Source organism: Nothobranchius furzeri, chromosome 1, assembly GCF_043380555.1.
Source record: "Nothobranchius furzeri strain GRZ-AD chromosome 1, NfurGRZ-RIMD1, whole genome shotgun sequence".
Lineage (NCBI taxonomy): Eukaryota > Metazoa > Chordata > Actinopteri > Cyprinodontiformes > Nothobranchiidae > Nothobranchius > Nothobranchius furzeri.
Window position 1 is genome coordinate 61,618,487 of NC_091741.1, and position 25,953 is coordinate 61,644,439.

A 25,953-nucleotide genomic window follows, 5' to 3' on the forward strand; every position below is an offset into this window, starting at 1 on the left:
TAGCAGTTTAAAGAAAAACCGCAATCCTGATGTGTAAAAGCTGTGAAAATGATGTCCAATATTAATTATTTTCAGAGAACTAATAGTTATTAGGCACAACAGCCTCACTACTTTCTCATTTTCTGTACTAGTTGATTCAAATGAAGGCTGAGGAGAGTTGATGTCATTCTCAAGCAGTCTTCAGAACATTGGTGCAAACAACCTGCACACCTTTGAGTCTCCAGTTAACCTAAAATGCATGTTTTTCGTCTGTGGATGGAAACCTGTAGAAAACCTATGCATATATGGGAAATCATGCAAACTGCACGCTGAAATGTCACAGCTGGGATTTGAATGTGTAACTTTGTTGCTGTAAGGCAACATGTAAGGCCTCCTACATTACTTTAGAAGTGAAGAACTTTGATTTTAGTATTTTTGATGTGCATTTAAATGTATGAAAATGTTATTTTACTAAAAAGTTTAGTCAAATTTTAAAAAGACAAATAAAAATTGAACAAAGTTTATAAGTTACAAGATCTTCAAAGCTGACAAATTTCTTCTTTTTTCAGTCAAACTGAACAATTTCAAGATATGTGTAATTTCAGATATCCAAAACGAACAATTAGAACAAGCATTACTAAATATTTTAATATTTCAAAATGAAAGAAACGCTACATAGGGTTGTTTTGCATTAAAACATGATTAGGCAAAACTGGATAACGTTTAATAACTTAATGTCATTTAAACATAGACAAATGAAATTAAAATCACCTTCTATGAACATGTCTCATCTAACATGTTTCTTAACCTTTTCTCCTATTTAATATTTAGTCAGTGTCGTCCATTCTTTTTTTTCCCCTTCATTTTCTTACCCTCCCTTTTTTTGTTCCGTCTGGAGGAAAAACAGATGCTGCAGGGTAAAGTTCCAGTAGCTATGTCATCCTCATTTCCGTATGGCATCACCGGGCTCTGATTGGTCGCTGCCGCCGCGAGCTGATGAAGCGGAGGGGGGCGTGTTCCCCGCGCGCCACGGTATATGTGCGCCTGTACTCCTCTGTAGGACCAGAAGGAAACGCAGCAGCGAGAGGGAAACGACCCGCAGCAGCTGTATAAACACCAGCCTCGGAGGTTTTAGCGCCTACACAACTCGTGTGCTCGCAGCGGGCTCCCCAGCACGTTTTACCCCAGCAGCAGAGAGCGGAACTTAGGAACGATGCAGTCCGGGTACCACCAGCACCTGATCAGCATGCTGTTTGTTTTCAGCAGCCTGCAGGTTTACCAGCTCACGGAGGGCTGCTCTTGCGCGCTGTCGCACCCACAGGACGCCTTCTGCAACTCCGACATAGGTGAGTTATTGTTTATCCTATGATGGAGCATCATGGAGCTAACAGGTGTACGTTCAGTAGTGATAAGTGTGTTGTCTGCACGTCAATCAAAGGTGACTGAACGCACGTGAGCTATGACGACACATGCCATTTGAGGCTACAAAGTTGATGTAAAAATATTAAATATGTGGAATATTCCTGTTGCCGTTTTGCTTATCAAACCCCAACCAATGTAAATATTTTATGACCTTACTAAAAAGGTCAATAAATGTCACTTATTATTTTTAAGTAGTAATTTGTACATTATCCCACTTTTTTGCTGTGGCTTAATCTTTCTTTTTCTGCCTGCATGACCTGAACTTGTTTTGAAAATAATACTGATAATATTTTTAAAGAGTAAAAGCTTCTGTTTGAATTCTCACACAAGATTTTCATTGACCAGTCCATTTGAATGGTCCAAATAAACACGTGCCTCTCCTTATGGTGGGAAGGGAACAGTGTTTGACTATAACGCTCACCACTCTGGTGCTTCTGTGTTGGACACTGGGATATGGGAAAACGGTCTTCATAGTTGGTTTTATTACCTGGACGTCCCAATTCTACGTGCCCAGAATAATATGAACTCGGGATCTGGCTTAGCACTGGCAAAGACCTGAGGATTATGTGATCGACCCTGAGGGGAGAGAGGCTGTTTTGGGTTTGCAGGCTGCGTGGAGAAGCTGAGGTCATTCACACAAGCTAGTTCTGGAGAAAAGCAGCACACACACATTTGGAAAAGCAGAAGATAACAAAGTTTCTGGGACATTAAACACTGTAATTCCCATCAGCACATTCAAACAATAGTTTTTTTAGTTCAAAGTACTCTGAATACACACAGAGTAGCCTATTTTTGCACTCATGCCTAATGCTGATTACCTAAACACAAACACAGAGACCCCTGTGTACGGCCTAATAAATACATGTGCTGCTGTTCGCCAACAGAGGCCCATGGCAGGTGGAACAAAGCAGAACGCCGTCACTACTGACTATTGGCCGCTGCATTTTCAAGGACACACAAGAACACTGATTAGAGGCCGACCAATATGGTTTTTTTAAGGCCGATACCGATTTTTAAAGAATTTTGTTGCCGATATCCAAAGCCAATTATTAAGGTGTGTGTGTGTGTGTGTGTGTGTGTGTGTGTAATGTTTTAGCAGCTCGTTTATTGTGAAAGACAACTGAACACTCACAGTGTGCAATACAAATTAAACAAGTCAGTTAATCTCTTAATATTTAATAAACTTTAAATATAAAACAAACTTGAAACATTAAAAAAAACTGTTGGGGTCCTTTGAGTCCTTTCTTCAGGCTAGTAGTGGCAGCAGTTGCCCACATAGGTGCCTGATTTTTATTTTTCATCAGCTTTCAAAAATCAGCTGATGGCCAATACAGAAAGAATTGACTATCGGCTGGCCTCTAACACTGATATATGTACTTTTCACGTATGTGTAATTATATATTTCACTGCAGGAAAATCTTTAAAGTTCTAAGTTCAGTTGGTGTAAAATATGATTTTTTTTATATGATGCGTTTAGCTCTGTTTCTATGGTTTAAGTTGACCATAGTTTAACTGTTCAACCAGTGATGTTTGGTGTCAGATGTCTTTGCCATTGTTGTTTTATGGTCAGAAGGTTTGGAAGCCAGTTCTACATCACCATAACACATCTTTCATCCTGAGATGATGTAAATAAGCATCCAAGTGAAACTTTACATATTATGGAGAAAAGTGGCTTCAATGTGACCTCTGTGATTTTCCTCCTCCTTGACCTTAGTTGATGTTGTGATGAGACTTAAGTTAAAGTCCCATTAGTGTGTGAAATTTCTTCTCCACATTTGACCCATCCACTCAGGGAGTGGTGAGCTGCAGACACGGCCACGCTCGGGAACCCTTTGGTGGTTTAACCCCCCAATCCAACCCCTTAAATCTGAGTATCAAGCAGGGATGCATTGGGTCCCATTCTTTTAAAGGCTTTGGTATGACCCGACTAGATTTGAACCCACGATCCCCCAGTCCTTGGGCGGAAAACTAGGCCACTGAGCTGAGGTTTGCTGGGGTTTGTAACATAAACACAGAAAATAATACTTCTGCCAGTTGGAAGCGCTTCTGTTGGTGGATTATAATTAATTTCATTTAGCTCTGACGCTGGCTCGTGATCTTGCATTCTAAAATCCACACTGCTGTGCTAAACGGTATAAAGTAACCAGACATAGAATATCAGCTATCTCATTTGTAATGTATTTATCTGGCTAGTATGAAGGCCTTGAAGCCAAGTGACCTTGTTGGAGTAAGTTAAATGTCTAAAACACTCATGCAATGCTTTTCGTGGTCCTTCAGAACAGCACATGGCTCACGGTGTTGAGACTTGCTGAAATTTTCCCGAGTACAATGTGAGACTGACTTCAGTGGGCAGACTTGATCAGTTCTGAGCACCGCAAATCCCACTTCCAAGGCCATGGCTTAGCTTGAGGTGTGCTCTGAATGCTTGAAGTTCCTCATAAACCTCAGCGCTCTGGGTGAAAATCTTCTGGTCAGGACGCACAGAAAGGTCAGAGCTCATGTCCGTTTAAACACAAACAAAAGATTTGCCATAAAAGTTAGAATTGAAACAAGAAGTACTGATGTAGGTTAAAATTTGTATGTAAAGAGAATGTTGAACTCTTGAACTACACCTCGTTGCCAACTAAAAGTGCCCTTCCGCCCTTATTAGACATCCTGCATGGGGGGGGGGGGGGGGGGGGGGACACAGTGAGAGTGAAACCCAGTAATTTCCACCATCAACATCAAAGACAGCAAGTCTGGATCTTCCTAATTCAAGACCTGCGGTAGAGTTCAAAGCATCACACTCTTGTTTTCTTGGCCTTAACCCATGATCACCCACAGGCTCTCCACTAGATAAAATACTAGTTGGGAGAATAAATTGAAATTAAGTCTTTGGAGATCGTCTTTGCACACTTGGCATTAAATCGAAGTAATTTCTGTTTGATGTAATACTTGCACGTTTTTAACTGGATGCTTTCAGTTCTAATAAGGAAGTGCAATTAATCAGGTTCATATTACCGTTTAAATTTTGGCTCCAAAACAGTCATGAAAGGAACATGGTCTGTAGAAAGACATTAATGATTATCTAACAGTATCTGCGTTTTGACCCCTCTTCTGGTCAGTTTTAGCTCATGCTGTCAGTTCTACTCTGATCTGAACAGTTATGACTAAAATGGCAGTTTTTCAGCAACTGTGTTAAAAACAGACCACTTGAATGACGAAATAAGCATAACTTGTTTTCACAAATCCCTCCCAACGGGAGATTAAAGGCTGGCAGGCAACAAGCTCGGACTGTGAAATCTATTTTCATGGAACAGAAGAAGGTTTGCAAACACGTGAGGATGAAGAGCAACACTTGGCATTCTCTCGTTATCAATACGCCCATTGGTGAGTTGCGTAGTACCCGGTTACTTCCTTTGGCATCCATCCCCATCCCGATGGAGAACAACCTGGGGAAAGTCTAGCTCCCATAGTGAGATGCGTTATGTAAGAGTGTTTTGGATCTGCAGTTATCCCAAAAGCAAGTTGAAATACGACAAGATGCCAGAGGTTCTGGATTCCACACAAGCCTGAGATGTTTGTCCCCTGAGCCAGGCATATCAAATCTCCTTCTCACCCCTCCCTTCTGTGATGACCACACAGCCCTTCACTGTTTCAAACAAGAGGCCCGTACTGGGGCTTTCAACAAAGGTCAAAACAAACACACATACAGAAATGAGTAAACAACAAATAAAGATTGAAATTTGCAACAGTAAAACGTTTTGGAAGCATTTTCATGAGATCCTATTGGAAAAGCGATAATCTTAGTTTCATAATCCAAGTAGAAACCAATGACACACCTTTCCAACATGTTTAAAGAGGCCAAAACGGGGTCAGTGAGCACTAGTGAGGGTGATTCAGAAGAAATTAGGTAAATGCAAAGCAGATGGTTAAACAGCTCAGGTGCACACATTAAAACTAGTTTTATGGATCTGCGCTATAGTTCTACTGTAGAGGCAGAACTTTTTGGCAAACTAATATAAATAAAGAAGCTTTATTATTATTATTATGCCCTGCTTATTATAGAAACCCTTTTTTAATCAAGCGAAAACGGCATGCTGTTATGTTTGTTTTCGTCTTCTGGTATGGATTTGTCCAGCTCTAGTGTTTCTGGCAGATCATGGGTTAGCTCTTGATCTGCAAAGTTCAACCTGTTAAAGTGACAATGTGAAGTTTTTATCGTTAATCTCTGAAAATTTCCATAGAAATGTTTTTGAAAATGAATTAAATGATGCCCAGTTGTTCAAAAAAATATTAGCTGCTTCATAACATAACTATAAAAATCAGGTCTAAAATACATGGGAGCAGGTCTAAGTCTTGGGGCGAAGCCAGATTAGATGCAAGGTTTCCTTCTACCGAAGACTGTGAGGACAAAACACATTTACAGATACCTAACAAACGATCACAAAAGTGTGTGTGTGTGTATATGTCTCCTCTGCAGATGAATAATCTAGTACTACACACATTTAAAATTAAATTAGACATTTCTTTTATTAAATCAACTCTTGGCTACATGTTTAATGTTTTAGATATGTTAACTGTACATTTATGATTGGCCTCCTTTGTGCTGCAGCCTGTAAATCACATTACATGCTCCTTTCCTCTTGCAGTTACCACCTAAACACGTGGTTCTACAGCTGAGTTTTGGCGTTTTACTGTTTATTTTAGATCCTGTAGTGTGTCTTCCTGTTCCTCCCACTCACCTCCCCATGCTTGGACAACTTTCTGCATACTTTTCGGCAAACATCAGTCACCCTTACACTGCATCTCTTTCTCCCTTTCACACACAGACCAGTGCGTAACCATTTCCTTGTCATGCTGGATGTTGTCACATTTTATGTAGGCTGATACAAATGTTCAGCATTTCCATTCAAGCTTTTGTAATCCCCTGCTCTTGGCAAGAGACAGTTGGCGAAAAATGTTTCCACTTTTATTTTCGGTTACGTCTCTGTTCATTGAAGGCCTCCCACTCAAGGAAACGTGTCTAAAATCTGCATCAGAAAACGGATCATCAGGTCCACGTGTTACGTCAAATGTGAAGAGAACACTTTCTAAATACACATAGAAAAGATACTTTTACTTATGACGTAATCACTGAGTTGTCACCAGATTCATACAGTTTCAGGTAAAATGAATTTTCTTTGGCCATGTTAATGAAAAAGAATATAACTAAAACTTTACAACGTGGATAATGTCTTACGTGTAATTAAAAAAAGACTTGGCGATTAAATGAAAGCAATAAAAATAGTAAAAATGAATAGATGTTAAAAGAAACATTTGCTTTAACTATTAGAAAATCTGTTTTTACACATTTTTTTAGCTAAAACAGTATGTCACTACTCTGTTCCCTGCTAAATAAATTCTCAAGGAAGTTACGTAAATGTCTCAAAATGTTTGCGAGGGTTCTCCGTTTCCTCCTGCAGGGGTCGCAGGGCTTTGCTGTCCTGTTACCTGAATTTAAATGTGGTGATTTGTACGTTAAATATTTGCAATGTTGAAAACGAAAAATGTAGGACGACTTTTGGAAGAGTTGGCGATGAATTTGCTAATCCGGCCTTCAGCTCAAAATTCTTAGTTTTGTGTCTGAAGCGGTCATGGCACCAGAGTCATTCTGACTTCGGTTTGACACGGAAATAAATCAGCAGTTTAGTAAAGTGATACTAGCTGACACTTTTCAATATGTTCTTGTTAATTGGGGATAGAATTAGTGCTTATAAATAACTATGGCTATGCAATTCACCAAAATATTTTTTTGAAAGATGCTCACTTCCTCCCATTTTGAAAGCTATGATCACATGTATCTTGTGAGTAGGGTTGCAACGATTAGAGGTTTTGGTGGTATGATTATAATCTGTAAATTAATCCCGGTTTCACGATTACCATGCTCATTTTGCCTGGAATGATTTCCCATCTGTATTTACATATATGAATCATCAAGAACACACATCCATGCATTTCAGTTATGGCCCCTCCCCGTTCTTTGGTACACGTCCAGTAATATTTTCCATATGTTTCTGTTTCCAAGTGTTATTCTTGAAGAAACCCTTTTCCTTAGTGTACAGCCAAAGTCTGCCACCTGCTGATGCATTAAAATACCTGTAGTTTCCTTAAAATGTGAACTCTGGATAGGCCAGTGGTACTCAGTAGGCTGCTCGAAAGCCTCCTCTTTGTGGCCCCCGAACAACCCCCCCACCCCAGGAGGACTGCCATAGCGTCCGCTCTACTTACTCCAGCAGCAGCACCCCCGGACCTGAACTTTGCTGCACAACCCCCCCCCCCCCCCCCCCCCCCAAACCTACATGGCCCTCAAACTCATGATTTTAAATGTTGCTCTCGGCCACTTATATTTAAGTACCCCTGCTTTAGGCTCTACCTTTAGAAAACCTCCAACATAAATATTTGTGCTTTCACTGCAAATTGTGGCCTATATATTAGTTTCTGAGGGTCTTCATTCAAAATGTACAACTTTATAAAATGTAACTCTGAGGTAATGTGAACACATAACATACGATCAAGTGCTCTGGGTGTTCTTTGTTTTGAAGGGCCACCATGCAGAGTAGAGCCTTTTCCTCCATGAATACAATTAAAGGCAGTGTAAGTATTTATTGTCCATGATAAGGCGGATCTATAAAAACTTAGTTTTGTTGCAAATGCAAATATTTTCGGCGAACCAGGTTTTGTTTTGTTTTACATTTTGAAACCGTGGTTATAAGTTGTAAAAGGCAGCATTTGCACAGGAAGGAAAGAGGAAATTGTTTAATGATTCAAAGTGCACTTTAAATTGTGTCCGTTCCACGTGGAATTACGTACTTAAACCTTTCTAAAGTGGTGCTTTGGCCAGCACGAGACCTGAAGCTGTACGTTTGTAGGTGCTAAATGGGAGGTCAGAAGGTCGCCTAAGGGTACCGACACAAATCATCAGCCTTTGGAGCAGATGAGGCCCCTCACACACCCCTGTGGGATGACCCCATTATCGGCTAATGAGTGGCTACAGACCCACACAACAAATTGAAATTGCTAATCCATGACAACATGGATATGTTTGATGGACATATTTAGTTACTGGTGGTGGTTTGGGATCCAACTAAGAGTTGAGAGGTCAGAAAGTGTTGCTGTGAAAGGTCAAACGGCAGACAGCTGGCTGGAATGAACAATGTATGCTTTCTTTTTGATTGCTGGCAGGTGAAAATCCTCACCTGTGTTGAACTTGACAAACAGTTGAAAGTCTTAACGCGACATTTCCCACAATCTAGCAGTTGTTGGTGTTTTGTTTAAATAAACTCATAGTTCTAACCGAGTATGTCATGTCCAGAATAAATTTGTGGTCACTTTGTTTGGGTGGCCATGCTGTAACTACTTCCTGGCTAAATTCCTCCTGCCAGCTAGACAAATACAGACCAACCAGAAGGTGCCACATGCCTCATTTCTCTCTCTCCACTGAAGAAGGGCGATCGTTTTCCCTTCTTTCTGGGGAATGTGAGCCCCCAAAGAATGTGTGGAAGGAAATTCCTCTGGGAGAAGATAACAAACATGTCCAGTGTTAGTTGTGTCTGCGGCTGGTTGGATTTGGGCAGCAGGTGAACTTCATATGGTTTATGCAGGACCCGCAGCCTCCAGTAAGCTTCTCCGATGGAAACTACACTCCCTGTTCTGGGTTTTTCACGTTAAGCTTCCCTTTGCCATGCCAGTGAAAACAAATGCCAGGTGTTTTAATATCTGCATGTGGGTCCAGTTATCGCTTCAATCTCTAGTGCTGAGAGAGGCTGTTTAAAGACTGCTATGGTGTCCTTTTAAGATTCAGTTTTTCGTACACACACCACACTCCCTCCGTGTGTTTTCCTACACTAAACTTCTTTTGGCAATGATAAAAAAAATAAAAATAAAAAAATAAAATTAACTGATACCCGTCCAGTTCTGTTATGATATTTATAAGCAGTTTATGAATGCCTCCTATTGGCCAGGGTGGTACGGTCAAACTAGTGCAGTGAGACCAATATGGCTGTCTCTCTTTGCAGTGATCCGAGCTAAAGTGGTGGGCAAGAAGCTCCTGAGCGATGGACCTTTTGGAACAATGAGATACACGGTCAAGCAGATGAAGGTGAGAACACTTTTACAATAATTAAAGAGATTCTTCAACCATTCTGATGTATGTTTGAAAGTAAAAATTAATATCTTGCTCAAGCTAAATGGCTGCTTTAAACGGCTTCAGATGAAAGCACAATGTCAAACTGAAGGCCTGTGGGCCAGATGTGGCTTGAATAATCATTTTATCTACCTCGCAAGATCAGTAATATAGTTATCATGTGGGTGTATGGGATGGATTTCACTAAAGCTACAATTCTCAGAATGCACTTGGACATGCAACAATGGCTGTGTTCGAGATGAGCCACTTCTGTGCAGATTAGATCACCGATGATCGGCATGCAGTGCTTGCCGGTTAGATTTGTTCCCGACTCAACGCCGACTCGCTCTAACGTCATGTTACGTTGATAACTATATAGGCCATAAAGAGAAATGTGATTTGTGTTCTTTTGTCACATTTTCTATGAGCACACTAAACCTACAGCTGATAACCTTTACTTATTATTACAGTCATGTCTTCATGTACATGGTATGATCTCCACAAGCACGTGAGGATGTGTTTCAGTTGCTAACGGGCACCAGAATTAAAATTTAAAATTAAACAAGTATGAATGCCAACGCGATGTCTTCATTCATCGTCACCCGCCAGCTACATGCAGGGAAATCTGTCCGACTTAAACGCCGGCTTTCAGCCACTCCCCCTGCTGCGTCAGTCTGCTCTCATCCGCTTAACTCGAACACGGCCATTGTCACAAACCCAGAAGCTCCTCCTCTTAGCAGCGTTGGCAAGGAATTTTGACAAAGTCAGAAAGTAGCTAAGAATTACTAGAAATGTCGATGGGGTGTTTGCTTGGCGCTTTTGTGAAAAAGGAGGTCTGAAAAGTTGTTAAAAATGCAGACAAAGTTGGCAACACTGTGTGGGAGGTACGCTCGATTTGCAACTTGGAGCGGCGTGACAATAAACCACGACGAGAGGGCAAACAGTGCATTTTTATCTTAATTAGAATCTGAGTTTTGAACAATTAATAACATTGAGCCGATTAACGGGAGTCCCACTCCAGTCTGCTGAACTTAGAAATAAATTGAGCAGACGTAGCTGGTGCTGCAGTCTGCATCCAGCACATTTCCTGCTTGTTTTAGATCATGAACACAGCTGATTTGTTTAGTTTAGTGATGAATCACTCCTGTAGACACTAATGGAGGCTGGGAGACATTTCAGCTGTTAGATTAAGGTGTTAAAAAGACTAACGCACAGCGAGGAGATACGTATTGCTTTCAGTTCTAATAAATGGACACTAGGGGGTGCTAAAAGCAAGCCAAAACTGCCTAGTCTCTATTTACTCGAGCAGCCTTAGTTATATGTATAAACAATTTTTTGCTTATTTGTTCCAGCTAGCGGCCAACAGTCCCAGCCTAGCGAGTTACTAACTTTAGCTATTGTGTAAAAGCTGGAAAGCAGTTTGGGATTCTGATCCTGGAACCCTTCCTGTGCTCTTACATAATGCTTCATATTTCTGACAGATGCTGACATCGGCCCTCTGGTCTGATAGGAGCCAGGCCCGAGGATTAGCAGGCTTACGGGCTTTACAGCTCAACCAAACGCGTCACACCGAGTAAACATTCGCTCGGACTTGTGTACCGCATCTGTACTGTACTGTCTAACAAAAACAATTAGTTTGTGGCCTTCTGAACTTTATTGTAACGGAAAACTTTAAATATGACATTAAAACCCACAATTTTCAACAAAACAAAAATATAGATCTATTTTTAGATCTATATAGATGTATGTCATGTGAGAGAAATCTGTGGCTTCCTTTAAGCTCCACAGTAACCATTTGTTCCACTTTCCTGGGAGTGATGTATAAATAGGGATTTCCTGTTTTCCTACACAAATAAATGACACTGACAGAAAAAATAACTGCGAGCAAACCTGACAGATGACTCAAACCAAGTCAGCGTGTTGTTTCCCTTTTCCATTCATTCTCATGGAGGCTGTTTTGAGAAGAAGTTTCTTCCACCTCTTTACTAAGTTTTTTGTTTCTTCTTTCAGATGTATAAAGGATTTGACAAAATCCAGCACGTGCAGCACATTTACACAGACGCCTCCGAGAGTCTCTGTGGCGTCAAGTTTGACATCAACAAGTATCAGTACCTGATCACAGGTGAGCTCTTTGTTTTGTGTTGAATTCAATGCTGTGAAACGGTTATACATTTCTTCAGTTTTGGCTTTTTTTGTCTCTTAAATGCTGTTTTTTTTTTTTCACAACCCTGTAGCTGAATATGATGCTTGTATTTCTACTACATTTTCACGTTTATTCCAGCTATCAGCATCACCAGCTGTCTGTATTTTTATGATCATCACTACGGTATCAGCAGGCCAACCATAGGACATTTTATAACTAATTTCTTCAAGCTTCTCAGGACAGAAGCCAGTTTTCTCTCACACACACACACATGCACACACACACTAGTAATTAAGAGCCAGCAGGAAGCACCTGGCGTTTTCAGTCCAAGCATTTTACAAGTAGCTATTTCCAACAGAGTTGAAGTTTACTTTGGCCCCTGCAGCGCTTCATTTATATAAGTGTTGCTAAGTCCTGACCTGGGAATACTGTAACTCCATCACACGGCCAGTGGGTCGGTGTTCCCAGGCAATGGCGGCTATGTTTACCCAGTCAGCGTGACATCAGCAGACGTCTTTTTCTGCTTGTGAGGCATCTAAAATAGGTCCTGCAAAAACCCAGGACTGAATTACGAGCAGCTCAATCACCTGGGCCTCTGAGATGAGCTTTGATCCAGCTCTGAGGGATCCTGATTAGTGTTTTAGGAGTGCGTTTTGTACACCACACATTATAATCTCTCTGTGCGTGTGTGTGTGTGTGTTGTGTGTGACTCAGTAGTCACTGCGTGGGGCTACAGGGCTACCAATGAAGGATGTATTACTTGGCTGTTAAACTCCCACTTGACAAACTGTAGCTCCTGAGGCTGCTGTGGTGCACCTGTCTGCAGATCACCTGCCTCCACATAGATGCATGATATGTAGATGATTAGAAATGGGAGTATTGGTTTAATATGGGATTATGGACGTGAGATTGTCTCACCGCTGCACCAGGGCCATCCAAAGAACCGGGTAGACTCACTATTCATGACACCTGACTCAATCCAGCAAACTTTACTGAAGAAAGAGTGGCTCAAATCCTGTTCTTGTTGCTGATAATGTATGAATTAACCAACATTTATTTTTCAAGACAACAAAACTAGAAAACAAATTGACTCATCAAACTCAGGAAATGGGATGCCTTGCCTTTTTTAAGGTATGAGACCCTTTTCTGTTTCAGAGCCGTTGAGATCTGCAGATCCGTTTTCTCCAACAAGCACGACATTTAGTGTTTTTTAATAAAAATACGTGCCACATTTTTGATTTTTGAGCAGATAAAACGTTTTTTCCAACTTGCTGATTTATTTTTCCTAGCACGGGAGATATTTTGAACGCTAGATCAATATATTCATTTATATCTGAAGAGATTTGAAAAATTGACCAAATCGTGATAGCTTTTGTGGTCTCACTTGTTCCTGTAGTTCCTCACAGAACAAAGATAAAAGCTAAATGGGACACCAGCTGTGAGGCTATGAGCTCGAAAATCAGAAAAGCATTTGTGTTGCTACTAAATGTTCTCACTGTTTTTGGCTTTTCTTTGGAAAAATCTGTGTGAAATGTATCATGGGCGTGTGGAAAATCTGCTATGAACTCGGAAGGAATCAGAAATAAAATCTGTAAATTCTAATGCACTGTCATTTTCTTTTTCAAAACTTTATTTCTTGAATTTGGCCAGTCAGTCATGGCGGATGGCTGCTCACACTGATCCAGGTTCTGCTGGAGGTTTCTTCCTGTTAAAGGGGAGTTTTCCTCTCTCGCTACATGTTTGCTTAGTATGTGGATCGCTGTAAAGACTCTGACACAAGTCGTTGACTGGATGCACTCTGCCGGGTTTCCTTAAACACTAAACTTTTAACAAATCGGAATACAGAACTGAACTCAAAGCACGGATACGTAGGTTCAATGGGAATGTTTCCTTTGTGAAGTCCCTTGAGACGGGACTTTTTAAAATAAACTTAACAGAACTGATTTAAACAAAAAACGGCTTTGGTAAATGATTTTGGAGCATTAGTTTTTATCCATCTTATGGATGACTTCCTTGTTTCCACAGGTCGCGTGTACGAAGGCAAGGTCTACACTGGACTCTGCAACTTCAACGAGGGATGGGAGCGCTTGTCGCTGGCGCAGAAGAAAGGCTTCAACCATCGCTACCAGCTGGGCTGCAACTGCAGGGTGAGTTAGAGGATAACGCTAACTGAAACAAATGGTTAACCGCTTCAGTTACCAAAGGAGGAATAATTTTAATATTCAAACTGTTTAGGCTTCTAATTATCCAACGTTTACTACAAGCCACCAAATACAAGTTTTTTAAATTTACAAACTTATTTTTAGGACTTAATTTCCACTAACAGACATGTATGTTGAGCATTGACAAGAATGGAGGGAAAAAACATGTTTTGCTACTATCACAGGGATTTATTAGCTCTGGAGTTGGCTCGTCTTCTTTCCCAGTTTCCTATAACTCAAGCATGTAGCCTGCTGCTGTGCAGCTGCTGACCCGCCTCGCAAATGTCCTACTGTACAGCAGCATCCCAGACATCTGCTAGCACGCACGGCCACTATCAGAACAAGTGGATTAGCAGAGACCCATTTGTTCCCATGGGGGGCCAACTCTTGCAAACTGTGTTGAGAGTTTACATGCCAGCGGCATCCCGAGAAAGTCATCTGTCATCCAAACCTTCACAATAAGAGTCTATAATAAACTTATTTATCATCCTCTCACAAACTTTATTGCCACAGAGAGCAGGAAGTAGTTGGGAAATGATTTTCCACTCAAACCAGGAAGTTATGCGGAACATTTCAGAAGCGTAGAGGATGAGACCCTCTTGCAGTCACAAAACGAGCTGATTGGATGTGCCGGTGTATTCATACCCAGATAAGTGCAGTTCTTCTCAGCCAGCAACTCGCTGCCACTAAACACTTCTCTGTTCATCACCTTTGAGCTGTTGTGTGAATCTTCCTGTCAGACGATCCATGAAGCTGCTGTTTTGTGCAGACACCTGGAGCAGTGACGCACAGCGGAGGCTGCGTGGCGAGAGTCAGAAACGTTTAACTACTTAAACTTAAACGCATCAGGAAGACACTTTATGGATCTGTTCTTGGTAATTTTGAAAACACCTGATCTGTGAAGCTGCTGCTGTGAATGACAGCAGAAGCTTATTTATTTGATAGTTCACGTCCCCGTGGTTTAATTTCAGCCTTTGTGTGTGCAACAAATTCATAATAGCTGTAAAGTAGGAATGCAATGTTAAAATAACATTAAATGAATATTTGTGAAAATAATCCTGGCTAATTGACACAATTACCTTAACACTCAAAGTGCAGCAGGAACAAAACATTTTCGCCGTCTCTGTTATCCTAACAAGACTCTACAAGGTAGTTTTCCAACGTGGACCGGTGCAGCTCGGCCCACCCAGTTTCCAAGGGCACGGTTTAGTATATTCTCTCTACTTTATCCCCTATTTTTAGTTCCTGCTCCTTTGAGGTATCTGGCAAGGCTGATCCGGGCCGCCATTGTGACGCTGGTTGGCTGGGGGCGGAGTCACTTGTCGCTCCAGAGTTTTCTGCCTTCTGTTTCACTGCCTGCGGCCATTTCCTGGTTCAGTCTGACAACAAGCCAAAAACTGAGTAGAATGTCCAGCAACCATTTTTCAACTGAGTGTTGTTTCTGTGGAGCATACAGGTTACCTTACACCGTTTACTGATCAACTCACGCCATCTTGTCATTAGTAAAAATCACAACCCCCCTCCCCCGTGAGTGCCACGGGTTCCCCCATTTCCTCCCTCCTCACCTATGAGGGGTGCGCCGAAGCAACAACACTACACTCAGATGGGCTGACTCGGATCACAGAGCTGTTTCAGGCCGAGCATGGCTCATGCAAATCTAGCCAAATTAGCTTATATTTAAAAATGAAATAAAAATTGATAGAAAAATGTGGCATTTGAAGAAAATTTAATTAATCCCATTACTCGCTGTTTCCTGTCTATTTCCCTCCATTTCTGTTGATTATGCTACATCCACTAGCATTACCTACGATTACTAACCTCACACTTGGGTATAGGGTTACAGTTCATGACTCCGGTTTACTCTTAAAATTACTTATTTTTCAAATGTTTAACCATTTTTTATGCTTTCTTGTTTAATCAGTGAGGAAATAAATGCTTTGATATCGACATCAGAAAAGATGCTCTGAATATTTTCTACTGAAGTTTTTCAGTGTTTCTTTACCCTTCTTTGTTTAGGATAAAATTTAGTTTCAAAGAAATGTTTCTGGATTCCATATTTTTGGGCCGATCCACAGAAGTGGAGACACTCGCTCTGCAAAGTTCTGGTAAAATGTTCCTGAAGTTCTGATACTGGAAACGTGCCTCATGATGTTGTTCCTGCCTTCATTCAAAAGGATCAGTGGCACCACAAAATCTGGACTACGATACAATGGACCAGTGTGTGTGTGTGTAATCCCTAAGACGAACAGAAAAATGTACTTGAACTATAGGCAAAAGTCAATAGCTGGCAGAAAAAGACTTCTAGAGCGATGCAGAGTTCAGTGGGGTCATGCAAAAATATATTTTCAGAGCTGTCTACAGGGAAAATCAGTCCAAAGCACCACTTATTCAGATGAAATCTGGTGGAACAAAAATCTAGAAAAAAATAATTTGAGATGATATTTGATCCCAAATAACGACAGATGAAAATAGAAATCTGAGATCAGCAGGAAAATATTGTTTTGTTTTGTTTTTGCTATCCATCAAACAATCTTTTAGATGTACAACACTGTATTTTCTGCTTCTTGCCTCCATCTTTAGTCCTGTTTTTCTCTTGCAGATTAAGCCCTGCCACTACCTGCCGTGCTTTGTGACCTCAAAGAACGAATGCCTGTGGACGGACATGTTGTCCCACTTTGGCTATCCCGGCTACCAGTCCCGACACTACGCCTGCATCCAGCAGAAGGAGGGCTACTGCAGCTGGTACCGGGGCATGACCACCCGCGATAAAACCGCCATCAACGCCACTGATCCCTGATTGCAAAGGCCGATGCCCGCAGTCGCCCCTACGGGCGTCCGTCCCGTCCAGGATCACTTTTGGAGTGTTGCAGAACTCAAAGATTACTGGCCTTGGTAACAGCCTCCCTTTTAAAGAGGCATAAATGATTAAAAAGAAGAGAAAATATATGACAGTGCCTGTTTGTAGCACATCTAATTGAAAAAGAAAGCTTTTTGTTGTACAGAATGCCCTTTAACTCTTCAATGTTTTTCATGCTCAACAATCAACACAATCCAATCACAAAGACGGGTTTCTTTATGCTCCCAAGGCATTTAATAAGAGAAGCCTGTGGCTAATTGAAACGATTAATCATCTTCTAAATTCAAAAGAACTCCAGACTACAGGCACACAGTTATGATCTAGGGTTAGGGTTCTGTTGTGTCATCAGTGCTGCTTAGAGCTCACTAGCATCACTGCCAATCATCTCCAGAACAAAGATGCTTTTGTGCCAGTATGTGAGGTATGATGTTTAATATTTGATATGTTCAGAGTTTTTTTTTTTACTGTAGAATCTCTGCTTCCCTGAATGTTTTTTTTTGACTTATTTAACTGTTTGTCACAAACGGCGCCCCCTCTCTGTTGTGCACTGATTATTAATAGATATGTTTTAAAAGCAATGCAGTGCCAGTGCTGAGGTACACTCTCTTCTTTGCAAAGGTTATAATATTTAAGTTGTTGCTTTATATAACATAAGCTACAGAAATTAACTCACACTCAATCTCTTTAATTACATGTATTTATGTCTATTAAGTTACACATGTGATACTTGTGCATACAAGAAGGAAATATATATAATATAAGGCCAATCTATGTTGAAATGGGTAGAAAATTATTTTTGAACTGTCCAAATTAGGACATTCCTTTGCAAGTTTAAATATTATGGTACTTTTAATTATTTCAGTTCCCCCTGGCTGGTACTACTCAACCAATCCAATGAAAGTTCGTAGGTTTCAGCTCCTTTCCAAGTTTATATTCAATCATCTTTATTCAGCTATTTTAAATAGATGTTTTATTTAAATGAAGTGTTTTCACAAATTTCATCTGTTTTTGGTTTCCCCTTCAATTCATTCCATTAGCAGATGCAGATTAGCCACAACGGGAGTAACAGCCTTCTTCACTTTTACTAAAACATGCACCAAAACTCTTATGATCAATTTGCAAAATATATTTTCATTTCTAAAAAAAAATAAAAAACATGTATTTGTTAAATGTTACTGATAAATATATGGCTGCTTGATACCAGTTTATATGATAAAACAGTTTTTATGCTAAACACGAAGCTAAAGGCAGCTTAGCTGACATGCTACTGTTGGCTAATGTCAGCTTTTACTCAGTAGTAATAAAATCCTTGTATCAGTAAATATAAAGCTCACAAAAAATGTAATATATAATTTATATGATATAAATAGTTTCAGTATGATTTTTTTTCCTCGAGTGATTTTCTGCACTGGGCAGAAAATATTTAGATTTTTTTTTCTATGTCTTCTTTTTAAATTTTATAAATTAGAAATAATTTTTTTAAACAAAAAGTGGTTCAGTTCAAGATTTATAGCTATTATGCTAGAGCCTGCTGATGTTCTAAAGGCAAGTCCTATCTATCCCAATGTGTCATAATTCAAAAATGAGAATGCCTACAAGAAAAGAAAAATAAACTTTAAAAAATATATATTTTTTAAAGCCATTATTGTTTTTCTGGGTGAAGAAGGCATTTTCACTTCCAGTTGTGATATTTATGTGGTTTATGTTTGTGTAAATGTACTGTTTGCTTAACATAGAAAAATGGTTGGATATGATCTTAAAAGAACAAACAAAAAAACCTACAACCAAGAGTCTGTGTAAACACTGATTCCTGAATTGTGTGGGAGGAGGGTTATTTCTTTGTAGGGGTAGAGAATTATGACTTAATTTCTGTGTTTTATATTTTTGTAATAAAGATTTAATGAAAAATAAACCTAGGTGGTGTTTTAAGTGATTTCTTTTAAGTGCATATTCCTCTGTTTGAAAGAGAAACTCACCATCTGTGTGTGGTTGGGATAGAAGGTCTGTTCATTCAGGGGGAACTTCTCCGGGCCGAGGGAGTGGTACAACTTAATCATCTGAGAAAACTGCAAGAAGAAACAAATAACCTGTTGTCAAATAAACTGGAGGACACACGCTTCACCCATTATTATGACACATTATTACAAGGCAACAAAACATAACTTAGAGCTGCAACTGACATGTAGCATCTTTCAGAGTCTCCAAAAAGCTTTACAGTGAATCATTCATCCATTCACACACTGGTGGTGATGAGCTACAATGTGGCCACAGCTGCCCTGGGGCCCACTGAAACAGGCAAGGCTGCCGAGCACAGGCGCCACCAGTCCCTCCGACCAGGAAAGGTGGAATAAGTGCCTTGCCCATGGACACAACAGCAGAATTATCTGCCAGGAGCCAGCTCAATCCTACAGTTTCTGGACAACCTGCTCTATGTGGGGTTGCTTACCAACCAAAGAAGGGGACTCCCTCACTGTTTTGCCTCAGAACAACCATGAATAAATGGTACCGAAACATGCTGCCAGAGGAACTCCTCCCAACCATCACCAACAGCTTTGTGTTGAGCAATGTCTTTTTCAGCAAGATGGCGCACTGGGCCACATGGCTAAAATCTGTGGCTTGGTCCCAGTCACCTGACCCTATGTTGTGTTCGTTTCCTAAACTGATCCGCTCTTGATTAGTACCTACACTGTCTTGTATATAGCAACAGTTTCTGTAAGTATTGACACTTTATATTATTATTTTATCAGAACTATATTCTTACTTCCTATATTTTCTTATCTCTTATTTTTATCTTCCTGTTTTATACCAAGTACCAAAGCAATTTCCCAAAACACTTCTGATTCTGATTCAGAACTAAGCGGTTCAGGGAGGAAAGCATCAACATGTTGGGTCCAGATGCAAGAAACTACTCAGACCTTTACCCTGTTTAGAACCTATGACAAATTCCAGGTCACAGTACTGCTAGTGTGCTCCATGGCATTTGTATGCTGTTGCTGCAGGACCTGCCAAGGATAACAATCAAGAACGTACACAGAATAATCTAGGCCATAAGACGCTGAAATCAAAGAAAGACAATCGTTTCAAACTGCATGTGTCTGCCTGCATTCATAACCATGACTGTAAGTTAACAAGCTTCTGCCTTGGGTTGCTAAAATTCTAAAAACTCTACAACAGAAAACCTGAAACTGGACACTTATTGTGTTTTTTTGATCTGTTTGCCACAGCTGTAAATGCATTTTGGCAGTTCAAGTTTGTTTTTTAAAAATGTGTTATTGAAAACTATAAAAGAAGGCCACAAAAGCATTCCATTTATTTGTTGTTTTGTAAATCAGACTAAAGCAAAAGGTGCAGCATATCCAACAAGTTTCATCAAACAGGTTACGGAGCTGGGAAATACCATGCAAAGTACTTTCACTATGTAAAACTAATGTATTCAGTATATTTAAGACCTAAAACTGTATGTGATAAGAATGTAATTTTATGAAGTCATACAGAAGCATCTACATGCTTTTCACTGCAGTTAAGTTGCTTTCCTTTGGAACAGAGTCTCTAATAAAGTCTGGTAATAGAGGCTTCTTGCTCATAAGACAGGTGTCCCAGCTCCGTTTAACAACCCAGATAAATCAGTGTCAGGCAGCTGCCAAAGCAAGGACTAAAAATGTCAAAGTGGGGGTTTAAACAGAGCTAAGAGCTGCTGAAGACTGCTTACCACCCAAGGTTTGCTGCAGAAATTGTAGACAGAGAAAAGAGAGTTGATGCTTGGAACACCACCAAAATGCAGGCCAATCACAAGAGTCCGAAAGTCCTCACCAGGTACCATGCTGTAAGCATGCTGGCGAATCAGGACAAAGTCTGGCTTGAAGGACCTGCAGAAAATTAGGACAATAAAACAGAGTTGGCTAGGTAGGAAGGTAGGCAAAACCCAAATATTTTGAATAGTTATTTCATTTAGATTTCATTTTAATTTCCTTTTTATATATTTAGTATCTCATATTGACCAAATACTCCATGTACAGTATACTTCACTGATTACCAAGCAGGAAAACGATTTAGCAGCAGATGCTGTGAGCTTAGTATAAGTGTTGACATTCTCTGAAGGTCTGAATTATGTTTTACTGAAGTGATCAGACTGAGCACCAATCCCAGAAAACCCACACTATACCTGACCTGACTGTGCTCAGGTCAGGCAACTCTCCAGTCCTTCATCACAATGATCAGGTGCTCTGGTAGTTACTGTGTCAGGCCAGCAGAGTGAAGAAATGCTCCTAATCTTTTCAGACCAACGATCCAATTAACATGGCCTAATCCTTCCTTTCCTTACTGTTCCAGGAGCGGTGCCAAGTGGTCCATCGAGCACCTGCAAGGCACCTTTCGCAACTTAGTATGGCTGGCGTTGGTTTTCATCTCCAAGTGCTCTCCAGTTTGATCCAGGTCAGGTGTATATTCATACACTCTTGTGGTATTTCAGCTTGTTTGAATGGGAGACTTGGAAGTATTGTGGCATTTTGGTTAATGACAGCTTCCTCTCTGAGGCCACTTTGTAGCTAACTTAATCAAATGCAGGACCAAGTCTTTAACTGAGATTGGGATAACTTCAATTACTTACGTTTAGCTCAAAATCTGTAAAACTGAATGAAAATTTGTCATTTTTAGTGCCTAATGGTGACCTAACTCCAAAAGTTAACAGTTTGTAGACATTCCCCCAGTAAAGATTTGTCAAACACACACACACAGGCGGAAACTAATGCAAAAACAATTCAGTCTGCCTTTCGACATGGGTAGATCATTTTAAATACTGTATTTAAATTATGCCGGATCAACATGGCTGCTACTTTATTACAGATTACAGATTGGGTTCATCCTTCAGAAAGAAGCAGTCTAAATTGATGAGAGTGGCCTGACCAGGAAAAAAGAATAAAACCAAAACAATAAACTGAAAGACACAAAAAACATCATAAAGCTGATGGAAACAGCTGAGTTGGACTTCAGTTCTCTGTGGGTTTGTTGATGTGTGGCAAAATAAATGTGGCTACTTTTTTAAAAGTAAGAAAACGAACACAAAAGAAATATATTTCTAAAACTTTTAGCAAATTCACTTAAGGTAAAAACACCTGCACATCACGTGTGTGTGGGTAAGAGAGGTCTGAAGTAGATGGAGACAGTTTGTGGACCCAGATTACAGCCTGACCATCCAACGGGCTGCGGTTCCTCAAGTGTTGCTTTTGTCAGACAGAATGGGCCGGAGGAATTATCTGGTCTCGGCGTCAGAGCGACTACAGCTGTTCCCCCTTTGCTAACTCGGCCAGAGTGACAACACACCAAATGCTCCTTCCTGCTATTTACACTGGACAGAGCTCAGGAACCAGATATGTCAAATGTCTAAAATACAGATTAATACTGTTTATAGACAAATTAACCCAGACAGCAGCCTATATTAACATCAACTAAACCATAGATAGATACCACACCAGTTCATTTGTACAGCATGTTTACACACAGCATGAGAGTTGACCAAATTACTTCCCATAAATACATTACAACACAATAAAGTAAAAACTGATTAAAAAAACAAACAAAAAAAAAAAACAATAGGGTCACCAAAAAAAATATATAATCCACAAACATGGTCTTTAGGGCTGCAAAACCATATCAATCAAATAGATAAAAATCAATGAAAAAATGCGTTGGCAATGCATTTCGTCATCAATTCGTTGTGTTGTGCAACTTTTTTTCAAGATGCGCAACTTTTATAAACAGTCAATGCACGTAGCTCATCTGTAGGTGGCAGCAGAGCAGACCGAGGCAGATCAGAACGAGAGAGAAAGCCGGTGTTTTGATGAGGAACGACACACTTAGAACATGGCAGAAGCAGGAAGACCTAAGATAATAAAAACTCCAAAAGTTTGGGAGCACTTAATGTTAAACCATGGAAAGACCTTTGTCACCTGCAACATATGTAAATCAGACATGGCATGGCATGGGAGTACGACGGTGATGATGCAGCGTCTTAAACGCAAGCATGTCGGAGCCATCAATGAGGAAGGGGAGAGCTCAGTCTCTGGGTAAATTGCAAAAAACTGTTTATTCTTATAGAGTAATTCACCCGTAGGCCCGGATTAATTCACGTTGTTAGGCAGGGCTGTACATTTATGTTGCACATGCAATACACTATTTTTAGAAGCAGCACTGGTGCAACATCTTTTCAAGTGACTTTCCCCCAGAACTTTATTGAACAAAGGTAAGTTGCTTTTTATTGTGTAAGGAAGATGCTTTTAGCGGCACACATTGTGCTAATCTAGGTGCTTTGGAGGAAAACAGAAACCAGCAAGACACAAAGGCAGAAACAATTCGGGATCAAAAGTGTAACTACGGCCAGATTAGCTAATGCTAGCCAGTAGCAGACTCACGATTAAGAGGGGTTCAGAAAAACCACAATGGTTGTGAAACTAAGAATATCTAAACTCTACAAGCGGAAGAAAAGTTGCCATCACCCCGTTTATTCTTAGCTGTCTGCAGCGTTATGGAGCAGAGCTACTGCAGTCAGGTTGCTGCTTCAAGTCTGCTCTACTCAACACTGCTGCAGAATTATAGCACGCCACTATAATACATATGTCACCATTACATTTGTAGCAGTAGAAATTAAATGTTATTAGCATTTCTAGTAGCTCACTACCGATCATGTTAATGAAATACATAAAATTTACTGATCATAGTTTAATTATGATATATTTAGGTGATAGCATGTTGTTTTGCTATTAAACTGTTTTCTAACCATGTTTTGCTGTTAAATAAAGTAAAGGAAGGAGAGAACAAATGTTTCCCTAGCAGTTTTTAAATTTTCCTGTTTAATACGATTAATCGATTAATGAGTCAAGACCCAATCTGGTTAATCAAGACTGTGAGTTCCATCAGTCAACCAAGGGTCCATAATGGTCCTCTTCCACCTAGGCTTAAGACGAGCCACTGAGTCCAAAGCAGCAGATCAAGTCATAGTAAACAAATGCAAAAGCCCATCCGCAAAAGCACATCTGATGGGCTGAGTGGGGACGAAGAATTGTTCAGCTGATCTTCGATCTCTTGTTAGCGTTCACGGCTGTACAAGTAAAACCAGAAAGCTTTAAAGTTTATGTCAGCTTGGGGTTGTTTCCACTTATTAAGCCAATAAATATATTCAAAGCAAGCCATTAACAGCTGTCTAGTAAGGAAAACATGGCAAACCTGAGATTTTTTAAACTTTGTGACATCATAATAATCAGAATTCCTGGAGCAGGAAGCTATTCATACTTGGCACAATGTGCTGCCATGTGGTCTCTAGGTCCATTTAACAAGCAGAACACCTGACCTTCTAATAGGCTCCAGCGAAATCTCAGCTTGTGGGGAACGTGTGTGATCACAAAGACCCGGTGCTTAGCTCATAGGATGGTGAGGGCTTAATCTTCCTCCATCAGTCTGTCTGTCATTGATAAGACTAATTGTGGTAAAACTCAGCGGGAATGCTACGAAGGTCAAACAGTAGGACGAGGAGCGGCCTGGAGCTAAAACACAATGGTCCATTATGCCAGGCTGGCTCTCTGTCGTCACCGGGAAACCAACCTGAGGGAGACAAAGTCTGTTTGCCTGCTTCTGAGGAAAAATGCTGGTACATAGACACCTTCATGAAGTTAGACTGTTAGTCTAGTTAGTCTAAACACTGCAGCACATCAACATCTTAGTTAAATTGGATTCATGTCATGAAAAGCTAAGCCTCATGGAGGCCTGTGATGGGTCATGTCTTTTAAACATCACACAGCCACAATAGAGAATTAACTTCATTGTTCCTTTCTTTAAATATTATTTTCCTTTTCTTAATTTTTCATTTTCTCCATTTAAATTATGATCTTTTCCTAATCATTTTCCCATCTTTTTATTGTTTTTCTTGTGAAGCGCCTTACGCTTTTTATCTTGAGAGGCACTTTATAAAAAAATCCTTTCCTCTTCTTCTTCTCACAAATTGAAAGGATTGGTGCAAGTTTAGAAGTTATTTATTTCTACAATAACAAAACACTCCCTTTTAAAATAGGTGCACACATTTTAGTCTACACTTTAAATCTTCATCTTCAGTGTCTCCTGAGTTAGCCGACAGCTGAAAAAGGTGGAAAAGGGGCAGAGCAGGCCTATATGGAGACCAGAAGAAAAAAACGTGGTTTGAGATTTCTAAAAAAGGAAGGTATACATTTCTTTAGTTTTCAGATATTGTACATGACAATATTTACACAGAAAATGTAACTCAAGATATGTTATTTAGATGTGAAAAAACAAGTATTAGTACTATTACTACTAACTATACATTTCTGGACCCTTAAAGGTTCCATATCTTGCTATTTTAAACCTTTGAGGGCAAAGTTAGGCGCAATACATGGCAAAATGTTGCCGTTGGCAGTACTGAAATGTCATTTATCTTAAATACGAGTTATTTTCATCAGCCTGATTTCAAAACTGGAAATGAAACAAAAAATTTCAGTGATGCTCCGCCCACGTCTGTTCCGACAAAACACACGTACAACAGTGTCTTTGGCCTACCTGGTAGCTTCCAGGAAAAGAGCAAGGTCTGATGATGATCTTAGGCCCAATTCCAATATTCGCACTGCTCCCTATCTTCAGCAAAGTGCACTTGGAGGAAGTGTGCAGTAAGGCTTTGAGTGCGTAGTACACAAGTGTGCCAATAATTTACGAATTGGGGCAGTGAGCGTTGCATCATTGACTGCAATGCATGTCGGTCACTGTGCTACTTTTTGTTTTTATTAACAAGTTTCAAACAAACAAACAATTTCTTGACTAAATTTACATTCACTGACCTTCTCAGTGGCCTAGTAGTAGAGTATCCACCCTGGGACTGGGAGATCAGGGTCCAAATACTGGTCGGGTCATACCAAAGACTTTAACAATGGTACCCAATGTCTCCCTGCTTTAAAGGGTTGGATTGGGGAGTAATCCACCAACTAGTTTCCGAGTGCAGCCACAGCTGCAGCTCACCGCTCTCCACATTCAGAGCATGAATAAATATCATTAATCATCTTAAAGTAAAACTTTCATTTGACAATATATATTTTCATCAAAGACACTTGAGCCATTATTCCGACTTCTACTCAAAGTTCCCGCGCAGCAATGGATTGTAGGTAATACCCTTCACCCAATTTTGCAGTGATGTGGATCAAAGGTGCAGAAGAAG

At 40.2% G+C, this 25,953-nt stretch overlaps 2 protein-coding genes across 4 annotated transcripts in view; one reads left to right on the forward strand and one right to left on the reverse strand.

Annotated features, from left to right (window-relative positions):
• syn3 (synapsin III) overlaps positions 1-25,953 on the reverse strand; it is a 203,361-nt gene that overhangs the window by 56,333 nt on the left and 121,075 nt on the right. For all 3 annotated transcript variants that reach the window (XM_070549581.1, XM_070549585.1, XM_054740043.2), the window contains 2 exons: positions 20,455-20,611; positions 18,722-18,811 (listed from right to left, as the gene is read on the reverse strand). In XM_070549581.1, coding sequence (XP_070405682.1) covers positions 18,722-18,811; positions 20,455-20,611 — 247 coding nt within the window. The remainder of the gene's footprint in view (positions 1-18,721; positions 18,812-20,454; positions 20,612-25,953) is intronic.
• Positions 1,044-16,910, forward strand: LOC107381870 (metalloproteinase inhibitor 3). The gene is made up of 5 exons (XM_015953793.3): positions 1,044-1,325; positions 9,438-9,520; positions 11,555-11,666; positions 13,713-13,834; positions 16,488-16,910. Exons 1-5 carry the CDS (start codon positions 1,193-1,195, stop codon positions 16,683-16,685), a joined length of 648 nt encoding a protein of 215 aa, XP_015809279.1. The 5' UTR covers positions 1,044-1,192; the 3' UTR covers positions 16,686-16,910.